General features: G+C 42.3%; 3 protein-coding genes and 1 pseudogene across 3 annotated transcripts; all 4 read left to right on the forward strand.

Annotated features, from left to right (window-relative positions):
• Positions 1-1,312: 1,312 nt before the first annotated feature.
• On the forward strand, positions 1,313-2,500 carry LOC125899319 (trace amine-associated receptor 13c-like). The gene is made up of 2 exons (XM_049593519.1): positions 1,313-1,485; positions 1,684-2,500. The coding sequence occupies exons 1-2, from the start codon at positions 1,313-1,315 to the stop codon at positions 2,498-2,500; spliced, it is 990 nt and encodes a 329-aa protein (XP_049449476.1).
• A 4,072-nt stretch (positions 2,501-6,572) lies between these two features.
• LOC125899540 (trace amine-associated receptor 13c-like) lies at positions 6,573-7,761 on the forward strand (annotated as a pseudogene).
• A 4,102-nt stretch (positions 7,762-11,863) lies between these two features.
• On the forward strand, positions 11,864-13,067 carry LOC125899311 (trace amine-associated receptor 13c-like). The gene is made up of 2 exons (XM_049593511.1): positions 11,864-12,036; positions 12,251-13,067. Exons 1-2 carry the CDS (start codon positions 11,864-11,866, stop codon positions 13,065-13,067), a joined length of 990 nt encoding a protein of 329 aa, XP_049449468.1.
• Positions 13,068-17,679: 4,612 nt separating this feature from the next.
• On the forward strand, positions 17,680-18,874 carry LOC125899316 (trace amine-associated receptor 13c-like). Its single transcript, XM_049593515.1, has 2 exons — positions 17,680-17,852; positions 18,058-18,874. The coding sequence occupies exons 1-2, from the start codon at positions 17,680-17,682 to the stop codon at positions 18,872-18,874; spliced, it is 990 nt and encodes a 329-aa protein (XP_049449472.1).
• Positions 18,875-24,826: the final 5,952 nt, after the last annotated feature.

Genomic DNA, 24,826 nt, shown 5'->3' on the forward strand with positions numbered 1-24,826 from the left:
ATAGCTGTTACAAACTCTGACAGGCTTGCTGCTGAGATTGTTAAGTACAACAGAAAACTCTTTCAGATGGCTGGAAAGCAACACACAACGCAAACCTGACAGTCTGGCAAACGACTACAGAAAAGGGTCTGGAAAGTGGAAACAGGTGAGCAGGTAAATGAGAGAGTCAGGTGACTGGGACTGAAGGAAAAATCTGAGGGCAGCTGGTGGATGGATGGGGAATGACATGGCAAGTCCAGAGGATACATGGGTTTAGGGGAAGTAAGAAAAGACTAGAGACAGGGTCTGACTCAGTAAAATGAAACAACTGAGGCAGGCATCAAGTTAAGATGTACGCCCTTTCTGCCAGCATTCCTGAAGAGGGTTGGGCTGCATGTTCAGGTGCTGTTGGTGGCTCTAAATTGACCACACAGAGGACTGCAGAGAACCAAGAGCTGCTAAATGGCATCTCCCACTTCTGTGATTGGTCTGAAGTCAGTTGCCTGTGTCTTGTTAAGGCACCAATGCAACTGATGAATTTATTTTGAAAGAGACTGTATGCAAACTGTACATTTCCTGTGAAAACAGAAGTGTATTTTGAAAACAGACAATGCATGTAACAGGCTGAAGTTGACATGGTGTCCCAGAACGTCAACAACCAACACACCCAGGGTAGCTTGGACATCATATGTGGACGTGGAAAGTCCATGACCAAACGTGGACATGTGACGAGGTCACAGTGAGGATGAGTTGGATAAAGCGTCAGTATTTGTCCAGTTGGCATTGAGAGCAGGCTGGCTCCAAAATGTAACTTTGTCAAGTGAACATGTGGGTTTATCATTTTGCCATCAAAATTTAAGTTCATATCAAACTTCAGGCTGTAGGCCACGGTGTGTATTTAAACTGATGGCAATAAAACATGTGGGACTGAGGTCAGTGGCTGGGGCCTTCCTTCCTTATACGATGTATTCATTGTGCTCTTCTGTTGGCCTGTCAGAGTCAGCTGTATTTTGCATTATTTGACTCACATTGTGACTTATTTGGTAGACTATAGGCAAGGAGAAGAAGCGTAAGATGGAAATTGTGACCTCAGAATTTGGAGTTTGTATGTGTTTGTCTGTGTCTTTGTGACATGATGTAACTCTCCAAAGTTGTACATCGATTGCTTGGTGCTCAGTTTGTGACTGGCTGGCCTCAACTGGCCACACCTGTTGTAGGGCAGAAGGGCCAATAGGATTAGGTGGAGAAAACTTACAAATCAGCTGCATGATAGAGGGGGTTGGTCACAACACTGCCCGAGCTCAGCAGCCTAAGCTCTTCTTTATCTCTGATGATGGAGACCCTGGAGGAAAGTGAACTCTGCTTTCCACAACTCCTCAACTCCTCCTGCAGGAAGCCAAAGCGTTCACTCACTGAGGCTGTGCTTCTTTACAGTCTTCTGTCCTTCATCTCTCTGCTCACTGTGATTCTCAACCTGCTGGTCGTCATCTCCATCTCACACTTCAAGTAACTGTCAATTCTATTTATTATGGTGGTAGATGTACAGAAACGAATTGTTCATAGAAAATGTCAGATCTTGTTATGTGTTGATAAATAACTTAAACACTGCTTTTATATTTTACCCATGGATTACATCTGCTAAATATTATAATGGACTTTCATTTGTTACTACAAACAATAATACATGATGCTTTTTCAATCCAGGCAGCTCCACACCCCCACCAACTTCCTCCTCCTCTCTCTGGCTGTCTCAGATTTCTTCGTGGGCCTTCTCATGTTCTTCCAAATCATGCACATAGACGGCTGCTGGTTCCTCGGTGACTTCATGTGTGTTATAAATATTGTTTTAAGTTTCATTATTACTTCTTCCTCAGTAGGAACCATGGTGCTCATATCAGTCGACCGCTACGTAGCCATTTGTGATCCTCTGCATTACTCCACCAAAGTCACTGTGAGAAGAGTTAGAATCTGTGTTTGCCTTTATTGGGTCTATTCTGTTCTGTACATCAGTCTCATATTGAAAGGTAACTTGAAACAACCAGGCAGCTATAATTCCTGCTTTGGAGAGTGTGTGATTGTCCTTAACTATATCGCAGGAGTTGCTGACCTTATTTTGACCTTTATTTGTCCTGTAACTGTCATCATAACTCTGTATGTAAGAGTATTTGTGGTGGCTGTGTCTCAGGCTCGTGCTATGCGGTCTCATATTGCAGCAGTCACACTTCAGGGTTCAGTGAAAGTAACTGCTAATAAGTCTGAGCTGAAAGCAGCCAGGACTCTCGGTGTGGTTGTAGTTGTGTTTCTGACATGCGTTGGCCCATATTTCTGTTCTTCTCTTGTAAACCAAGATAGCTTGTTTGGCATTGCTACTGTTGCCTTAGGGACCTGGTTGTTCTATTTTAACTCTTGTCTAAATCCAGTGATCTATGCTTTCTGCTACCCCTGGTTTGTAAAATCTATTAAGCTCATCATAACATTCAAGATACTTCAGCCTGACTCCTGTGATGCCAGCGTACTGTAGAAAGAGACTGTGTGTTCACTGACATTTCATTTTTCTTTGGAGAAGGAATGAAGTATTTATTGATGCTGCTGTATCTCAACGTCTTTTAACCCTTCTAATTTTGTGATACATACAGGAACTTCCATATAATGTGCCTCCTTCATTTTGTCGGCCTTGGACTCTTGCCCTATCAAGTCAGAGCCTCTGCATGATATGACCCATGTCATTGTTAGACAGTCAGAGAGTTTAAGTTTATTTCCTTTATTAATCCCCCTGAGGAGAAATTCAATGTTTTCACTCTTGCTTGTCAATTACACACAGGTCTGAAACACACACACATACACAAACAGGACCTATACATGCACAAAGTGGAGAGATGTCAGAGTGAGGGGGCTGCCCTTGGTCAGGCGCCCCAAGTGGTTGGGGGGTTCAGTGTCCCTCCGGTTCCCAACCCAAGTCCCTATGGACTGAGCTACTGCTGCCCCCAGCTCAGTCATCGTTAAATACTAAAGAAATAACAGTTTTGTGACACTTTAGTATTGACATCATCATCTTCATTACTCAGCCCCGGAAGTTGCTGCTTAGTTCCAACCTGCCAAGCTATCCAGCTGCTGTGTGTAAATGGGAAATAAATAATTTGTAAATTGATGTAAGATATCCATCCATCCATCCCTCCATCTGCAGATGTCAGCAGATGTAAGATATCTATTATTATGATGTCATATATTTATATAATATATGAAAATGTAAGAGATAGACATATATATCATGCTGATATAGGTTCAAGTGTTCATTTTCTCCAGTTAGTTTGGTTTTAATTCGTTATTTGATGCTATATACACAGTCTGACACTTGGACTTTTATTTTGGTACTTCTGCTGACCAGCAGTGTGCATTTGCATATTAGCTAAATATTTTGTTTCTCCAAGCACATTTAGATTTAATATTTAACATTTCTATTTAACATTTAACATTTAGATTTAGACGTATATTTAACATTTAGATTTAGATTCAACATTGAGATTTAACATTTAACATTTAGATTTAACATTTAGGTTTACATTAAATATTTAAAATTTAACTGTGACATTATATTTAGCATATTTCAAATATTGCTGTAAATGTGGAAAAAGGGAATTAAAAAATGCACACCACTCTTTTTAAAAGTTGTTTGAAGCTAAATGTGGCAAAATGTTATTTTCAGTGCGAGCCACTTTACAGACGGCACCCCATACCATACAGTGGTAATGGGTATGGTTAACATTACCACGTGCATTAGCCAATGTGGAAATTACTATGTCTTCATTGCTTAAAATTGCCATCATGTCTCGACTCACTCATATTCATCGTGTTCTTGCTGCAACATCCAATACAAGCCTACAGAGGAAACACAAGATGTCTTTATGTTGTCTGTTTTATTTACATATAATCAAACTTCATATTATATAATATTATATCATATCATATATATATATATATATATATATATATATATATATATATATATATATATACATACATACATACATATGTCCCTCAGACTGGACAGAAATAGCACATGATAAAGTATCCCAAAAAAAATGCTTATTGATTATTTATGAGTGCATTTAGAGTAGAAATACACCATTACAATATGTGTTTTTTGTGTTTGGAACATAATGGAGCTCTGAACTGGTTAAGGTGGGGGTTTGTCATTCATGTACCTATTGCACAGTTTAAAGCAAAACGAGAAGAGGGGTTGCCTCAGCTGCTCTCAGCAACTCAAGAGGCTCTGTACTCTACAGGTAATACTCCTGTACTCACGAGCACGCATTCACACACTGAGAAAAGCATTAACGTGGCCAGCAAATCAGGACGAAATGCGTGCCGACTCCACAGTATTTAGGAAGGCAGTGTAGGGATTGAATGCTATGACACAATATCAACTGCTGCTTTGTTGCTGGGAAAGCCAGTGGCGAAGCGTTTGCAGTGTTCAACCCTTTCTGTGCCAGCCCCTCATAGGCTAGCCTTGTGTATGGAGGGTCTGGTGGAGCTTCAGCCACTGTGTGACTGTGGCATGAAGGTTTCCTTAATCTTGAAGACCTCATGGCAAGTCCAAGTTACTGGCTATGATCCACACATCCTAGTTATCTTATGTCTAACCAAGTTGGGTTTGCAATCAGTTGGATGAAGAGCAGCCCCCTGCAGCTTGGTGCAATGCTAACGGTGTTGACTGTCATGCAGGCACTTGGGTTCATGGCGGCGGCAGCCCACCCGTGGTACCCGTTGCCAAGCCACACAAGTCACGCTTAGTTATCATTCCCCCCTCAGTATAGGACAACCTGAGATACTGTGGGTCCCCACAACACCTGTTGCAGGAAACACCGCTGGCACAAGTGACCTCTGACATTAATGATTACGGATGCGTCCCTGACGGGGTGGGGAGGGACCTGCCACCTAAAGCAGCTACCTCTGGGTTGAAAAAAGAAACAACAAAAACTGCAGTTCCTAAAATGGCCACTTGATGCTGGCTCCAAAAGTGAGTCAATCCCCACAGACAGCATGTTAAATTCCCAACTCTACAGCAGAAGTAAAAGCCTGATACAAAAAACAGTTTTCTTCTCTACAGCAACATCAGTTTTCCACAGGCCAGTTGCTAAAGACAGTTGTCCTTCTACTGTTCTGTCTAATGTTATTAGGGCTTTCTGGGAAAAGGTGCAACACATAGTTCTTCAAATTAAAAAAACAAACAAATGTTTTCCTTTGAGGCTCATAATACGATAGCTGTTACAAACTCTGACAGGCTTGCTGCTGAGATTGTTAAATACAACGGAAAACTATTTCAGATGGCTGGAAAGCAACACACAATGCAAACCTGACAGTCTGGCAAACGACTGCAGAAAAGGGGCTGGTATTTGTACTGATAGAGCTGATGAGGGAAAGTGGAAACAGGTGAGCAGGTAAATGAGAGAGTCAGGTGACTGGGACTGAAGGACAAATCTGAGGGCAGCTGGTGGATGGATGGGGAATGACATGGCAAGTCCAGAGGATACATGGGTTTAGGGGAAGTAAGAAAAGACTAGAGACAGGGTCTGACTCAGTAAAATGAAACAACTGAGGCAGGCATCAAGTTAAGATGTACGCCCTTTCTGCCAGCATTCCTGAAGAGGGTTGGGCTGCATGTTCAGGTGCTGTTGGTGGCTCTAAATTGACCACACAGAGGACTGCAGAGAACCAAGAGCTGTTAAATGGCATCTCCCACTTCTGTGATTGGTCTGAAGTCAGTTGCCTGTGTCTTGTTAAGGCATCAATGCAACTGATGAATTTATTTTGAAAGAGACTGTATCAAACTGTACATTTCCTGTGAAAACAGAAGTGTATTTTGAAAACAGACAATGCATGTAACAGGCTGAAGTTGACATGGTGTCCCAGAACGTCAACAACCAACACACCCAGGGTAGCTTGGGCATCATATGTGGACGTGGAAAGTCCATGACCAAACGTGGACATGTGACGAGATCACAGTGAGGATGAGTTGGATAAAGCGTCAGTATTTGTCCAGTTGGCATTGAGAGCAGGCTGGCTCCAAAATGTAACTTTGTCAAGTGAACATGTGGGTTTATCATTTTGCCATCAAAATTTAAGTTCATATCAAACTTCAGGCTGTAGGCCACGGTGTGTATTTAAACTGATGGCAATAAAACATGTGGGACTGAGGTCAGTGGCTGGGGCCTTCCTTCCTTATACGATGTATTCATTGTGCTCTTCTGTTGGCCTGTCAGAGTCAGCTGTATTTTGCATTATTTGACTCACATTGTGACTTATTTGGTAGACTATAGGCAAGGAGAAGAAGCGTAAGATGGAAATTGTGACCTCAGAATTTGGAGTTTGTATGTGTTTGTCTGTGTCTTTGTGACATGATGTAACTCTCCAAAGTTGTACATCGATTGCTTGGTGCTCAGTTTGTGACTGGCTGGCCTCAACTGGCCACACCTGTTGTAGGGCAGAAGGGCCAATAGGATTAGGTGGAGAAACTTACAAATCAGCTGCATGATAGAGGGTTGGTCACAACACTGCCCGAGCTCAGCAGCCTAAGCTCTTCTTTATCTCTGATGATGGAGACCCTGGAGGAAAGTGAACTCTGCTTTCCACAACTCCTCAACTCCTCCTGCAGGAAGCCAAAGCGTTCACTCACTGAGGCTGTGCTTCTTTACAGTCTTCTGTCCTTCATCTCTCTGCTCACTGTGATTCTCAACCTGCTGGTCGTCATCTCCATCTCACACTTCAAGTAACTGTCAATTCTATTTATTATGGTGGTAGATGTACAGAAACGAATTGTTCATAGAAAATGTCAGATCTTGTTATGTGTTGATAAATAACTTAAACACTGCTTTTATATTTTACCCATGGATTACATCTGCTAAATATTATAATGGACTTTCATTTGTTACTACAAACAATAATACATGATGCTCCTTTTTCAATCCAGGCAGCTCCACACCCCCACCAACTTCCTCCTCCTCTCTCTGGCTGTCTCAGATTTCTTCGTGGGCCTTCTCATGTTCTTCCAAATCATGCACATAGACGGCTGCTGGTTCCTCGGTGACTTCATGTGTGTTATAAATATTGTTTTAAGTTTCATTATTACTTCTTCCTCAGTAGGAACCATGGTGCTCATATCAGTCGACCAGCTCACGTAGCCATTTGTGATCCTCTGCATTACTCCACCAAAGTCACTGTGAGAAGAGTTAGAATCTGTGTTTGCCTTTATTGGGTCTATTCTGTTCTGTACATCAGTCTCATATTGAAAGGTAACTTGAAACAACCAGGCAGCTATAATTCCTGCTTTGGAGAGTGTGTGATTGTCCTTAACTATATCGCAGGAGTTGCTGACCTTATTTTGACCTTTATTTGTCCTGTAACTGTCATCATAACTCTGTATGTAAGAGTATTTGTGGTGGCTGTGTCTCAGGCTCGTGCTATGCGGTCTCATATTGCAGCAGTCACACTTCAGGGTTCAGTGAAAGTAACTGCTAATAAGTCTGAGCTGAAAGCAGCCAGGACTCTCGGTGTGGTTGTAGTTGTGTTTCTGACATGCGTTGGCCCATATTTCTGTTCTTCTCTTGTAAACCAAGATAGCTTGTTTGGCATTGCTACTGTTGCCTTAGGGACCTGGTTGTTCTATTTTAACTCTTGTCTAAATCCAGTGATCTATGCTGCTACCCCTGGTTTGTAAAATCTATTAAGCTCATCATAACATTCAAGATACTTCAGCCTGACTCCTGTGATGCCAGCGTACTGTAGAAAGAGACTGTGTGTTCACTGACATTTCATTTTTCTTTGGAGAAGGAATGAAGTATTTATTGATGCTGCTGTATCTCAACGTCTTTTAACCCTTCTAATTTTGTGATACATACAGGAACTTCCATATAATGTGCCTCCTTCATTTTGTCGGCCTTGGACTCTTGCCCTATCAAGTCAGAGCCTCTGCATGATATGACCCATGTCATTGTTAGACAGTCAGAGAGTTTAAGTTTATTTCCTTTATTAATCCCCCTGAGGAGAAATTCAATGTTTTCACTCTTGCTTGTCAATTACACACAGGTCTGAAACACACACACATACACAAACAGGACCTATACATGCACAAAGTGGAGAGATGTCAGAGTGAGGGGGCTGCCCTTGGTCAGGCGCCCCAAGTGGTTGGGGGGTTCAGTGTCCCTCCGGTTCCCAACCCAAGTCCCTATGGACTGAGCTACTGCTGCCCCCAGCTCAGTCATCGTTAAATACTAAAGAAATAACAGTTTTGTGACACTTTAGTATTGACATCATCATCTTCATTACTCAGCCCCGGAAGTTGCTGCTTAGTTCCAACCTGCCAAGCTATCCAGCTGCTGTGTGTAAATGGGAAATAAATAATTTGTAAATTGATGTAAGATATCCATCCATCCATCCCTCCATCTGCAGATGTCAGCAGATGTAAGATATCTATTATTATGATGTCATATATTTATATAATATATGAAAATGTAAGAGATAGACATATATATCATGCTGATATAGGTTCAAGTGTTCATTTTCTCCAGTTAGTTTGGTTTTAATTGCTTATTTGATGCTATATACACAGTCTGACACTTGGACTTTTATTTTGGTACTTCTGCTGACCAGCAGTGTGCATTTGCATATTAGCTAAATATTTTGTTTCTCCAAGCACATTTAGATTTAATATTTAACATTTCTATTTAACATTTAACATTTAGATTTAGACGTATATTTAACATTTAGATTTAGATTCAACATTGAGATTTAACATTTAACATTTAGATTTAACATTTAGGTTTACATTAAATATTTAAAATTTAACTGTGACATTATATTTAGCATATTTCAAATATTGCTGTAAATGTGGAAAAGGAATTAAAAAATGCACACCACTCTTTTTAAAAGTTGTTTGAAGCTAAATGTGGCAAAATGTTATTTTCAGTGCGAGCCACTTTACAGACGGCACCCCATACCATACAGTGGTAATGGGTATGGTTAACATTACCACGTGCATTAGCCAATGTGGAAATTACTATGTCTTCATTGCTTAAAATTGCCATCATGTCTCTCGACTCACTCATATTCATCGTGTTCTTGCTGCAACATCCAATACAAGCCTACAGAGGAAACACAAGATGCCTTGATGATGTCAGGTTTCATTCCATATAATCAAACTTCATATTATATAATATTATATCATATCATATATATATATATATATATATATATATATATATATATATATATATATATATATATATATATATATATATATATATACATACATACATACATATGTCCCTCAGACTGGACAGAAATAGCACATGATAAAGTATCCCAAAAAAAATGCTTATTGATTATTTATGAGTGCATTTAGAGTAGAAATACACCATTACAATATGTGTTTTTTGTGTTTGGAACATAATGGAGCTCTGAACTGGTTAAGGTGGGGGTTTGTCATTCATGTACCTATTGCACAGTTTAAAGCAAAACGAGAAGAGGGGTTGCCTCAGCTGCTCTCAGCAACTCAAGAGGCTCTGTACTCTACAGGTAATACTCCTGTACTCACGAGCACGCATTCACACACTGAGAAAAGCATTAACGTGGCCAGCAAATCAGGACGAAATGCGTGCCGACTCCACAGTATTTAGGAAGGCAGTGTAGGGATTGAATGCTATGACACAATATCAACTGCTGCTTTGTTGCTGGGAAAGCCAGTGGCGAAGCGTTTGCAGTGTTCAACCCTTTCTGTGCCAGCCCCTCATAGGCTAGCCTTGTGTGTATGGAGGGTCTGGTGGAGCTTCAGCCACTGTGTGACTGTGGCATGAAGGTTTCCTTAATCTTGAAGACCTCATGGCAAGTCCAAGTTACTGGCTATGATCCACACATCCTAGTTATCTTATGTCTAACCAAGTTGGGTTTGCAATCAGTTGGATGAAGAGCAGCCCCCTGCAGCTTGGTGCAATGCTAACGGTGTTGACTGTCATGCAGGCACTTGGGTTCATGGCGGCGGCAGCCCACCCGTGGTACCCGCTGCCACACAAGTCACGCTTAGTTATCATTCCCCCTCAGTATAGGACAACCTGAGATACTGTGGGTCCCACAACACCTGTTGCAGGAAACACCGCTGGCACAAGTGACCTCTGACATTAATGATTACGGATGCGTCCCTGACGGGGTGGGGAGGGACCTGCCACCTAAAGCAGCTACCTCTGGGTTGAAAAAAGAAACAACAAAAACTGCAGTTCCTAAAATGGCCACTTGATGCTGGCTCCAAAAGTGAGTCAATCCCCACAGACAGCATGTTAAATTCCCCAACTCTACAGCAGAAGTAAAAAGCCTGATACAAAAAAACAGTTTTCTTCTCTACAGCAACATCAGTTTTCCACAGGCCAGTTGCTAAAAGACAGTTGTCCTTCTACTGTTCTGTCTAATGTTATTAGGGCTTTCTGGGAAAAGGTGCAACACATAGTTCTTCAAATTAAAAAAAACAAACAAATGTTTTCCCTTTGAGGCTCATAATACGATAGCTGTTACAAACTCTGACAGGCTTGCTGCTGAGATTGTTAAATACAACAGAAAACTATTTCAGATGGCTGGAAAGCAACACACAATGCAAACCTGACAGTCTGGCAAACGACTGCAGAAAAGGGGCTGGTATTTGTACTGATAGAGCTGATGAGGGAAAGTGGAAACAGGTGAGCAGGTAAATGAGAGAGTCAGGTGACTGGGACTGAAGGAAAAATCTGAGGGCAGCTGGTGGATGGATGGGGAATGACATGGCAAGTCCAGAGGATACATGGGTTTAGGGGAAGTAAGAAAAGACTAGAGACAGGGTCTGACTCAGTAAAATGAAACAACTGAGGCAGGCATCAAGTTAAGATGTACGCCCTTTCTGCCAGCATTCCTGAAGAGGGTTGGGCTGCATGTTCAGGTGCTGTTGGTGGCTCTAAATTGACCACACAGAGGACTGCAGAGAACCAAGAGCTGTTAAATGGCATCTCCCACTTCTGTGATTGGTCTGAAGTCAGTTGCCTGTGTCTTGTTAAGGCATCAATGCAACTGATGAATTTATTTTGAAAGAGACTGTATCAAACTGTACATTTCCTGTGAAAACAGAAGTGTATTTTGAAAACAGACAATGCATGTAACAGGCTGAAGTTGACATGGTGTCCCAGAACGTCAACAACCAACACACCCAGGGTAGCTTGGGCATCATATGTGGACGTGGAAAGTCCATGACCAAACGTGGACATGTGACGAGGTCACAGTGAGGATGAGTTGGATAAAGCGTCAGTATTTGTCCAGTTGGCATTGAGAGCAGGCTGGCTCCAAAATGTAACTTTGTCAAGTGAACATGTGGGTTTATCATTTTGCCATCAAAATTTAAGTTCATATCAAACTTCAGGCTGTAGGCCAAGATGTGTATTTAAACTGATGGCAATAAAACATGTGGGACTGAGGTCAATGGCTGGGGCCTTCCTTCCTTATACGATGTATTCATTGTGCTCTTCTGTTGGCCTGTCAGAGTCAGCTGTATTTTGCATTATTTGACTCACATTGTGACTTATTTGGTAGACTATAGGCAAGCAGAAGAAGTGTATGATGGAAATTGTGACCTCAGAGTTTGGAGTTCATGTGTGTTTGTCTGTGTCTTTGTGACATGATGTAACTCTCCAAAGTTGTACATCAATTGCTTGGTGCTCAGTTTGTGACTGGCTGGCCTCAACTGGCCACACCTGTTGTAGGGCAGAAGGGCCAATAGGATTAGGTGGAGAAAACTTACAAATCAGCTGCATGATAGAGGGGGTTGGTCACAACGCTGCCCGAGCTCAGCAGCCTAAGCTCTTCTTTATCTCTGATGATGGAGACCCTGGAGGAAAGTGAACTCTGCTTTCCACAACTCCTCAACTCCTCCTGCAGGAAGCCAAAGCGTCCACTCACTGAGGCTGTGCTTCTTTACAGTCTTCTGTCCTTCATCTCTCTGCTCACTGTGATTCTCAACCTGCTGGTCATCATCTCCATCTCACACTTCAAGTAGTAACATATCTAATCAATTTACGAAAGTGATAGATATTCAAAAATTAATGGTTCAGCAAAAACAATTTAAGTTCAGATGTGGCTTTGTGTTGACCTATGATTTAAAACACTGCCTTGACATTTTATTTGTGGATTACATCTGCTAAATATTAGAATGGAGTTGCAATTGATAGTACAAACAATTATACTTGATGCACCTCTTTCAATCCAGGCAGCTCCACACCCCCACCAACTTCCTCCTCCTCTCTCTGGCTGTCTCAGATTGCATCGTGGGCCTCTTCATGTTCTTTGAGATTTTCCTCACAGATGGCTGCTGGTTATTCGGTGACATCATGTGTGTCCTGCATCTGTATCTATCATATATTACTACCTCTGCCTCAGTAGGAACCATGGTGCTCATATCAGTCGACCGCTATTTTGCCATTTGCTATCCTCTGCATTACTCCACCAAAGTCACTGTGAAAGCAGTTTCAATCTCTGTTAGCCTCTGTTGGGTCTGTTCTCTTCTGTACAACAGTCTGATAATGATGGATAACTTGAAACAACCAGGCAGGTATCATTCCTGCTCTGGACAGTGTATGGTTGTCATTAACTATATTGCAGGGATTGCTGACCTTATTTTGACCTTTATTGGTCCTGTCACTGTCATCATAGTTCTGTATATGAGAGTATTTGTGGTGGCTGTGTCTCAGGCTCGAGCCATGCGGTCTCATATTGCAGCAGTCTCACAACAAAAATTAGGGAAAGTAACTGCTAAGAAATGTGAGATGAAAGCAGCCAGGACTCTTGGTGTTGTTGTACTTGTGTTTCTGATATGCCTTAGCCCATTTTACTGTATCTCTCTTGCAGGCCAGGACAGCTTATTTGGCGTGACCTCTTTGCCCTTAGAGACCTGGCTGATCTTTTTTAACTCTTGTCTAAATCCAGTGATCTATGCTTTCTGCTACCCCTGGTTTCTCAGATCCATTAAGCTCATTGTCACATTTAAGATATTTCAGCCTGACTCCTGTGATGCCAGCGTACTGTAGAAAGAGACTGTGTAGTCAGGATAGCTTTTTTTGACAAGAAGGAATGAAGTATTTATTGGTGTCACTGACTTTACAAATTGAAAGTCAGGACAAATGTAAAAAAAAAAAATGCTGCATTTATTTTATAAAGTGTATATCAAAGACATCTACAGAAAGTGTAATTATGTTTCTGTCTTCTCTTTATCCTCTTTATTTTGGTGTCAGATACACTAACTTCAATATAATGCGCTAACTTTTCCTTGTCTGATAGACTGTGGCCTAGTGATTGGAACTAAGTCAGTGCCTCTGTTTGATGTGACTGCCAAATGTTGAGACAGTCAGAGAACTCAGTCAGCATCAAGTATTGAAGAAATATCCTCCACATTTGATTCGAAGTAAAGCTAACCATTATATTTTGCTCTAATCTCTTCATCACCATCATTTACAAAAGGTAAGCCTCATCTCAAATCAGGTTTCAAGCAACAGCCACAACTTAAGTTGAAATAAACCTCAGTAGGTAACGCTTTTCTTTAAGCCCCCTTCTTTTACATTTTAAAGCTGAATACAAGTATATAGTACATTATATAAAACCCACTCTATGGAGTAGCTGTAGACAACCATGAAAACATTTTAAGTGTCCATTAATGTATTAATATGATGTATTTATCAACAACCATAACTTCTATTGTGAAGACAGATATTTTTTTATTATGACATCAGTGCCTTACTCTAACCATTCATTATCTGCTGACACACCAGCATCCACTTATGAGGACCCATTAATGATAATAGTTGCTGAAAAAGACATTAATAAACACTTCAGATTGATCTGAGTCATTAAGTATTGAGTATCTGCCGAAACTGAGGCCTGTTCTGATACTTCTGTTTATTTTATTTTATTTAGACGTTTATTGATCAGGGACAAATGCATTAAACATTATTTCATATAAAATACAAAACAGATGTCATGCATGCAAGTTTCTAGCTGAAGCTAATTCGCAACCCCTGTCCCTGGTTAGACTTTTGCTCTTAAAACAAAGTTTGTGTGCAAAGTTAAAAACATTACAAAAACATTAATATACAAAACATATAGACAAAGACAGAATCAGGACATAAACAATAAACAAAAACACAAAACAGTAAAGGGCAGTACACTAAATGAGTACAATAATATAGATAACTAGATAGATAACGCAGCTGCACTGTGCACACTTCAAGTAAAGATTTTAAAATCAGTGCAATGTAAATGATTGACAATTGAATAGCTCTCCAGTGCATTACGAGGAAAAAAAAACATGCATCCAAGCTGTTAATATATTTCTTTTTATTAATTAATTAATTTAAAAAAAATTTTTTTTTTTACAAAATAATAAACTCTCTTTAATTGTTTTGACCTTGATGCTGGAGCAAGAATAAGTGCTTTCATTTTGAATGAGATGGTGATGCTGCATCATCACCTTTTGTAGGAAGAGGATGTTCCTACTCTTGATGCAGTGGTCATGACTGCTAGCCTATAGGGCTGGCGTAATGGTATTAAGACATCTCAGAACCCCTCAGGGGAGTCAGTCAATCAATTTTATTTATAAAGCCCAACATCACAAATCACAATTTGCCTCACAGGGCTTTACAGCATACGACATCCCTCTCAGCTGATCAGGAAAAACTCAGGAAAAACTCAACCAAAAAAAGACCTTTAACAGGAAAAAATGATAGAAACCTCAGGAAGAGCAACTGAGGAGGGATCCCTCTTCCAGGACGGACAGACGTGCAATAGATGTTGTACAGAACAGATCAGCATAATAAATTAACAGTAATCCATATGACACAATGAGACAGAAAGAGAGAGAAAGAGAAAGAGAGAGAGAGAGAGAAGGGGAGAAGGAGAGAAGGTGCCCGGTGTATTATAGGGGGGTCCTCCGGCAGACTAGGCCTAAGTCAGCCTAACTAGGGGCTGGTACAGGGCAAGCCTGAGCCAGCCCTAACTATAAGCTTTATCAAAGAGGAAAGTCTTAAGTCTAGTCTTAAATGTGGAGACGGTGTCTGCCTCCCGGACCGTAACAGGAAGATGATTCCACAGGAGAGGAGCCTGATAGCTGAAGGCTCTGGCTCCTGATCTACTTTTGGAGACTTTAGGGACCACGAGTAACCCTGCGTTCTCAGAACGCAGAGTTCTGGTGGGATAATATGGCACTATGAGCTCTCTAAGATATGACGGAGCTTGACCATTTAGAGCTTTATAAGTTAACAGTAGGATTTTAAATTCAATTCTGGATTTTACAGGGAGCCAGTGCAGAGAAGCTAAAACAGGAGAAATATGATCTCGTTTCTTAGTTCCTGTTAGTACACGTGCTGCTGCATTCTGAATTAGCTGGAGAGTTTTTAAGGACTTACTAGAGCTACCTGATAATAGAGAGTTACAGTAATCCAGCCTTGAGGTAACAAAAGCGTGGACCAATTTTTCTGCAGGATTGTACCCCATAGTGAAATACCTCAATCATCAGAACTGGGGTTACCTCTGTAACCTAAAGGTTGTGGGGGTTTTTTTCTAGTAAGATCTCTTAGAAATGGGCTTGTCCTTGTTTTCATTTTTTTCTGACAGTACTTGTACTTGTACTCGTCGTCCTCCGCTTATCCGGGTCCGGGTCGCGGGGGCAGCAGCCTCAGCAAAGAAGCCCAGACAGTCCTCTCCCCAGCCACTGCCGTCAGCTCTTCCGCGGGAACTCCGAGGCGTTCCCAGGCCAGTCGGGTGATGTAGTCCCTCCAGCGTGTTCTGGGGCGGCCCCAAGGGAGGCGTCCGGAAGGCATCCTTGCCAGATGCCCGAACCACCTCAACTGGCTCCTCTCGATGTGGAGGAGCAGCGGCTCTACTCCGAGTCCCTCCCGGATGTCTGAGCTCCTCACCCTATCCCTAAGGCTGAGCCCAGCCACCCTGCGGAGGAAACTCATTTTGGCCGCTCGTACTCGCGATCTCATTCTTTCGGTCACTACCCAGAGCTCGTGACCATAGGTGAGGGTTGGAACGTAGATCGACCGGTAAATTGAGAGCTTCGCTTTCTGGCTAAGCTCCCTCTTCACCACAACGGACCGGTTAAGCGCCTGCATCACTGCTGATGCCGCCCCAATCCACCTGTCAATCTCCTGCTCCATCCTACCCTCACTCGTGAACAAGACCCAGAGATACTTAAACTCCTCCACCTGAGGAAGGACCTCCCCCCTGACCTGGAGTGGGCAATCCACCCTTTTCCAGCTGAGGACCATGGCCTCAGACTTGGAGGTGCTGATTCTCATCCCAGCCGCTTCACACTCTGCTGCGAACCGTCCCAGCGAGAGCTGGAGGTCACTGTTTGATGGAGCTAGGAGGACCACGTCATCCGCAAAAAGCAGGGACAAGATCCTCCCGTCACCAAACCTGACACCCTCCACCACTCACCTGCGCCTAGAAATTCTGTCCATGAAAGTTATGAACAGAGCCGGTGACAAAGGGCAGCCCTGGCGGAGTCCAACCCTCACCGGGAACAGGTCCGACTTACTGCCAGCCACGCGAACCAGACTCATGCTCCTTCGGTACAGGGACTGGATGGCCCTTAGCAAGGGGCCACGAACCCCTGACAGCATTATTGTAAATTCTCATGTGAGACTTTAGGATGTCAAAGTGGACATCTAATTTACTCTTCCTCCGCTGTCTCTCAGCACTGCAACAGTTTTATTGTAGCTGACAAACAGCAGCAGTTTTCCAAGGTAAGCTGAGGGTTACTTGTCCTTTTTCAGTTCTTGGAGGGGCAAGGGGGTCAAAAAAATACTGCAATTTCAGTAACTAAGCAAGCGTTGGATGAAGAAAAAATATGTATGTATTGATTGATTGATTGATTGATTGATTGATTGATTCATTCATTCATTCATTCATTCATTCATTCATTAATTCATTCATTCACTATCCATAACCGCTTCTTCTGTTAAGGGTCACAGGGTGGCTGGAGTGTATCCCAGCTGTCATTGGGTGAGAGACGGGTTACACCATGAACAGGTCACAAGGCTATTACAGGGCTGACACATAGAGAAAGACAACCATCCACACTCACATTCACACCAATTAACCTGCATGTCTTTGGACTGTGGGAGGAAGCTGGGGCACCTGGAGGAAACCCACCAAAAAACTTATTATATCAAAAGGTGTCATCCAAGCATCGACATCAGGCATTGCATTTACACCAACAGCCTCATTACACTGTCTTGATGCAGACATAGTGACATTAAAACAGGATTAATCAGAAAGAGGAACATTGATGATATTAGAGATATCTATTTCAGTACCCTTTGTCATGACCAAATCTAATGTGTCCCATCCATATTTATTGATATTACAGCTCAGAAGGTTCAAAAGGTTGAAAACAAAGAATGGAAGTCCTGCTGAGTCAAAAGTAGCTACACTGAAACTTGGGAGTTCATGTGTGTTTGTGTGTGCTGTTGTGAAGTGACGTAATTCTCTCAGCTCAGTTTGTGACTGGCTGGCCACACCTGCAGTACAGCAAAAGGGCTGATGGGACGGAGTGGAGAAAAGTGATAAATCACCTGTGAGAGGTTTGGTCAAAAAGCAGAGCCCAGCAGCCTCTCATCTGATCCTTTATCTCTGATGATGGAGACCCTGGAAGAAAGTGAACTCTGCTTTCCACAACTCCTCAACTCCTCCTGCAGGAAGCCAAAGCGTTCACTCACTGAGGCTGTGCTTCTTTACAGTTTTCTGTCCTTTATCGCTCTGCTCACTGTGACTCTCAACCTGCTGGTCATCATCTCCATCTCACACTTCAAGTAGTAAATTATCAATTCTATTTATTATGGTGATAGATGTACAGAAATGAATGGTTATTGGAAAATGTCAGATCTTGTTATGTGTTGATAAATAACTTAAACACTGCTTTTATATTTTACCCATGGATTACATCTGCTAAATATTATAATGGACTTTCATTTGTTACTGCAAACAATAATACATGATGCTCCTTTTTCAATCCAGGCAGCTCCACACCCCCACCAACTTCCTCCTCCTCTCTCTGGCTGTCTCAGATTTCATCGTGGGCCTTCTCATGTTCTTTCAAATCATGCGCATAGATGGCTGCTGGTTCCTCGGTGACTTCATGTGTGTTATACATACTGTTTTAAGTTTCATTATTACTTCTTCCTCAGTAGGAACCATGGTGCTCATATCAGTCGACCGCTACGTAGCCATTTGTGATCCTCTGCATTACCCCACCAAAGTCACTGTGAGAAGAGTTAGAATCTGTGTTTGCCTTTGTTGGGGCTGTTCTGTTCTATACGACAGTCTCATATTGAAAGATAACTTGAAACAACCAGGCAGCTATAATTCCTGCTCTGGAGAGTGTGTGTTTGCCCTTAACTACATCGCAGGAGTTGTTGACCTTATTTTGACCTTTATTTGTCCCATAACTGCCATCATAACTCTGTATGTAAGAGTATTTGTGGTGGCTGTGTCTCAGGCTCGTGCTATGCGGTCTCATATTACAGCAGTCAGGCGTCAGGGTTCAGTGAAAGTAACTGCTAATAAGTCTGAGCTGAAAGCAGCCAGGACTCTCGGTGTGGTTGTAGTTGTGTTTTTGTCATGCCTTGGCCCATATTTCTGTTCTGCTTTTGTAGACCAAGATAGCTTGTTTGGCATTGCTACTGTTGCCTTAGGGACCTGGTTGTTCTATTTTAACTCTTGTCTAAATCCAATGATCTATGCTTTCTGCTACCCCTGGTTTGTAAAATCCATTAAGCTCATTGTCACATTTAAGATATTTCAGCCTGACTCCTGTGATGCCAGCGTACTGTAGAAAGAGACTGTGTAGTCAGGATAGCTTTTTTTGACAAGAAGGAATGAAGTATTTATAGGTGTCACTGACTTTACAAATTGAAAGTCAGGACAAATGTAAAAAAAAAAATGCTGCATTTATTTTATAAAGTGTATATCAAAGACATCTACAGAAAGTGTAATTATGTTTCTGTCTTCTCTTTATCCTCTTTATTTTGGTGTCAGATACACTAACTTCAATATAATGCGCTAACTTTTCCTTGTCTGATAGACTGTGGCCTAGTGATTGGAACTAAGTCAGTGCCTCTGTTTGATGTGACTGCCAAATGTTGAGACAGTCAGAGAACTCAGTCAGCATCAAGTATTGAAGAAATATCCTCCACATTTGATTCGAAGTAAAGCTAACCATTATATTTTGCTCTAATCTCTTCATCACCATCATTTACAAAAGGTAAGCCTCATCTCAAATCAGGTTTCAGGCAACAGCCACAACTTAAGTTGAAATAAACCTCAGTAGGTAACGCTTTTCTTTAAGCCCCCTTCTTTTACATTTTAAAGCTGAATACAAGTATATAGTACATTGTATAAAACCCACTCTATAGAGTAGCTGTAGACAACCATGAAAACATTTTAAGTGTCCATTAATGTATTAATATGATGTATTTATCAACAACCATAACTTCTATTGTGAAGACAGATTTTTTTTATTATGACATCAGTGCCTTACTCTAACCATTCATTATCTGCTGACACACCAGCATCCACTTATGAGGACCCATTAATGATAATAGTTGCTGAAAAAGACATTAATAAACACTTCAGATTGATCTGAGTCATTAAGTATTGAGTATCTGCGAAACTGAGGCCTGTTCTGATACTTCTGTTTATTTTATTTTATTTAGACGTTTATTGATCAGGGACAAATGCATTAAACATTATTTCATATAAAATACAAAACAGATGTCATGCATGCAAGTTTCTAGCTGAAGCTAATTCGCAACCCCTGTCCCTGGTTAGACTTTTGCTCTTAAAACAAAGTTTGTGTGCAAAGTTAAAAACAGTACAAAAACATTAATATACAAAACATATAGACAAAGACAGAATCAGGACATAAACAATAAACAAAAACACAAAACAGTAAAGGGCAGTACACTAAATGAGTACAATAATATAGATAACTAGATAGATAACGCAGCTGCACTGTGCACACTTCAAGTAAAGATTTTAAAATCAGTGCAATGTAAATGATTGACAATTGAATAGCTCTTCAATGCATTATGAGGAAAAAAAAACATGCATCCAAGCTGTTAATATATTTCTTTTTATTAATTAATTTAATTTTTTTTTTACCAAATAATAAACTCTCTTTAATTGTTTTGACCTTGATGCTGGAGCAAGAATAAGTGATTTCATTTTGAACGAGATGGTGACGCTGCATCACCTTTTGTAGGAAGAGGATGTTCCTACTCTTGATGCAGTGGTCATGACTGCTAGCCTATAGGGTTGGCGTAATGGTATTAAGACATCTCAGAACCCCTCAGGGGAGTCAGTCAATCAATTTTATTTATAAAGCCCAATATCACAAATCACAATTTGCCTCACAGGGCTTTACAGCATACGACATCCCTCTGTCCTTATGACCCTCACAGCTGATCAGGAAAAACTCCCCAAAAACCCCTTTAACTGGGAAAAAATGGTAGAAACCTCAGGAAGAGCAACTGAGGAGGGATCCCTCTTCCAGGACGGACAGACGTGCAATAGATGTCGTACAGTACAGATCAGCATAATAAATTAACAGTAATCTGTATGACACAATGAGACAGAAAGAGAGAAACAGTGATAGACTGGAAAACAACGGAACCAACTGCCAAACTGACAGTTAGCCTAACTGTCCAACCAGCAACAAAAAAAAGGTCAAGCAAAGAGGAGGAAAACAGCTGAAGATGCAAGTGAGTGAAACCATCAGAAAGAAAATATAACATTTAAAAAGAGGAAACAAAAAATTGCTGAACACTAAATAAACTTAAGCTAGCATAACACAGCTAGCTGTAAACAAGACCCTTAGCAACTGTTGCCAAGGAATTTAAATAGCAGCAGTTCAACAGCAGCAGAGCCTGATGGAGTCCACCAAAGGCTGCACAGAGGCTGTTCCTCTCCTCTATCCTCCTGATGTAACCAATGAGACTGCCAGGAAGACATTTAAACAAAAACTGCTAAAAGAAAGACCAGAAACCCTGTTTTCTGATCTTTACAAGACCGGGGAGGTCAGCAACCTGATCCTCTTCACAGACCAGCCGCTAGCATGGCACTCTGCCATCAGTGCCCACTACCCCTCTGTCAAAAAAGAGGGGATCTGTAACGGCTGGAAAATAAAAATAAAAGAAGCAGAGGATTCAGATACTTTCATGATGACAGTAAACTTATACAAGAATGGGACTATCATAGTGCAGGAACCTCAAACTGTTTGAGATGGACTTCCTCCTTATAAAGGAAAGAGCCCAGCAGGAGAGATCTAGCTCCACTCACAGTTCCCAGGTCCCAGCTCCCAGCTGCCTAACTACTGAGCAGCCCCCTGAAGAGAAGGAGCCCACCAGCCCAGAGCAGGTCCAGGACCCCCAGCTGAACCGCACCATCACCGAACTGAAGGTGAAATTCACAGAGCTGGAGAGAGAACTTGTACAACTGAGAGAGCTGATCAGCCAACACCCATGCCACCCCACCACAGCTCAGCCTGATCCTGTACCATCAGCACAGAGCTGGGCATGCTGAGGCAGGACAGGGACAGCTGCAGGAGAGAGCTGAGCCTGCTCAGGACTGAGATCAGAGAGCTGCATCAGGACAGAGAGCAGCGTCTAGCAGCACTGACAGCTCTGACAGAGGAGGTGAAGGAGCTCAGAGGAGAGAGAGAGGAGCACAGGAGAGAACTTACCTCTCTGTCAAAGGAGGTGGAGGAGCTCAGAGGAGAGAGAGGAGCACAGCAGAGCACTCACCACTCTGTCAGAACAGCCTCAGGAGAGAGGTGGAGCTACACAGGACCTGGATGAAAAACTAGACCACAACCAGGACCCTGTGAGCAGCCAGGACCCACCAATCCAGAACCTACCTCCACCCCCAGCTCCACATCCAGCCCACAGACCAGCACCTCCCCTCATTCCACCAGACCAGCACAACAGAGAGAAGACATACTTTGTCCTCCTCATCGTCTCCAATGTATAATTCCTTAATGAAAAGAAACTTTTCGCCACCCACTAAGTGGCTATTTTCTTGTGTCCAAAGACCCACCATGCCATAGACCTGCTGTCAGAGGAGCTTGGATCTCCGAGTCACATCATCATCCACACTGGCACCAATGATCTGCGGAGCCAGCAGGAGAGGGTGTCAGAGTCACTCAAGAGAGTGACAGAGAAAGCCTCCACCACCTTCCCCAACAGCAGAGTGGTCATATCCACTCTGCTCCCAGAAAGACTTCCACCCTGACACCATCCACAGGATCAACAGCAGCCTGTCCAGAGACTGTGCACGGAGACCCAATGTCCACCTAGCCCACCACCCCACCCTGGACATCAGCTGTCTCTACGACCACGTCCATCTGTTTAAAAGCACAGTCCCCATCTTTGCCCAAACACTGAAAAGCGTCGCTCTCAACAGAGACCAATCCACGGCCCAGAAGGAGCACATCAGCCCACAACCCCACAGAACACCAAGACATCCTCAACCAACATCCAGACCAACACAATGGAGACAAGACCACCTCAGCCCCACCCACATCATGTCCAAATCAGACCCCACAAAGGCAACCATGATCCCCTCAAGCCAGACCACAGTCACTCCTGTCCCTAGGGCCCCACCCCAACCACAGCGACAAGAGCCACACCCTGGCCCACTGAGTTATGCCCAGGTGGTCCGGAGAGCAGAACCAACCTTAACCACCCCCCACACAATGAACTGAGGGACATTCAGCAGATGCTCAGCCTGATTGGACAGGTACCACAATAGACACTGTATGAATTATTATTAGAGTATTTCTTGTGCTCATACAGTTTAAAAAAAAAAAAAAAGGACATTTACACTGTACATAAGTATTGATTATTTAATATACCAGTTATTGATTTGTTACCTTTTATAATATGTCATGTAGATACTCTTAAATTATTTTCTTTGACTTAGTAGTTTATCTCATTTTGATCGCCAAATGCAGCCTTTTGAGTTTTAAATGAAATCTAAATCTTTTGTCATCTCTTGTTTGAATGTTCAGGGTCTGAGATCTTCTGCTCTTGGCCTTAAGAGCAGGACCTCAGACTTTATTAGAGAGTTAGAAAATGCAGATGTGTTTATATTGCAAGAGACTTGGTGTAGAGGAGATGTCTCCACTGGTTGTCCCTCAGGCTACATAGAGATAATGTCCCCGTCCACCAAACTAAAGGGAGTAACACAAGGAAGGGATTCAGGGGGAATGCTGATCTGGTACAAGGCAAACCTTGTACAATACATTGAATTAATCACAAAAGGAGAATTTTCAATTTGGCTCAAAATCAAAAAAGACCTTATCACCACAGATAAAGATGTATTCCTGTGTGCAGCATATATCCCCCCATCACAATCCCCTTATTTTAATGAAGACAGTTTCTCCATTCTCGAAGATGAGATTAGTTACTTCCAGGCCCAGGGAAGTGTACTGATCTGTGGAGACCTGAATGCCAGGACTGGTACAGAACCAGACTTTATCAGCACACAGGGAGACAAACATATACCTGGTCAAGTCAGCATCCCCCTCCCTTCACAACCCCGCAGAAACAACTTTGACAAAACTGTCAATAAAAGTGGGCAGCAACTGTTACAGCTCTGCCGAACATTGGGTCTGTACATGGTTAACGGTCGGCTTCGAGGGGACTCATTCGGTCTTTACACTCATAGCTCTCCTCTTGGCAACAGCACAGTAGACTATGGCATCATCACATCACGTCCACGGGAAACTTTAACCTGGCTGTTGATGATCTCAGAGAGAAGGGAAGAAGGGCTTTCTATGCTAATTACCAATTACTCTGTAACCAATTATTCTGTATGGTAGTGAGGTGTGGGACCCTCTTGCAAATCAAGATTTTGAAAAATGGGACAAACACTCCATCGAAATCCTGCATACAGAGATTTGCAAGAGCATCCTGAGAGTGCACAGGAACACCCCCAACAACGGGTGCCGAGCTGAGCTAGGCCAATTCCCCCTTTTAATTAGAATTCAAAAAAGAGCCATCAAATTTTATAAACACCTTAAAACAAGTGACCCCAACTCCTACCACTACAAAGCTCTGCAATGCCAAGAGGAGAACATGGAGAAGAGCCCCCTCAGCCAGCTAGTCCTGAGGCTCAGCTCCTCTAACAACACAAGACCTCAGCACAGCCCTCACACAATCTGGACCCACCAAATTATAGAGAAACAAAAAGAACATTACATTAACTATTGGACATCGACCACAAAAACGCAAAGCAAACTTCAGTGTTATTTGGCTCTAAATAGACAGTACACGGTGGCAGAATATCTGAGCACCGTGACTGATGAGAAACTGAGGAAGACTTTGACCATGTACAGACTCAGTGACCACAGCTTGGCCATAGAGACGGGCAGACACAGGCAGACCTGGCTGCCCAGAGAGGACAGGTTGTGTGAGCTCTGTCCACACAGACAAGTGGAGACAGAGACACACTTCCTGTTGCACTGCAGCAAGTATGAACACATCAGAGCCGACTTCCTCTCAAAAATAAAACATAAAGTCACTGACTTTGATTCTCTGCCTGATCAAACTAAAATGCAACACATCCTTGGAGAGAACAGAGTCAGCAGCTTAGCAGCAGCAACATATGTCAGGTTATGCCACAGCCTGAGGGACAACCATCACAACACCTGACACACCTGTCTATATTTACAGTCCTTGTAACTCACCATCTACATTTTTCTTTATTCATTTTTTCCCTATATTAT

The sequence above is a fragment of the Epinephelus fuscoguttatus genome, linkage group LG13 (genome assembly GCF_011397635.1).
Source record: "Epinephelus fuscoguttatus linkage group LG13, E.fuscoguttatus.final_Chr_v1".
Classification (NCBI taxonomy): Eukaryota; Metazoa; Chordata; class Actinopteri; order Perciformes; family Serranidae; genus Epinephelus; species Epinephelus fuscoguttatus.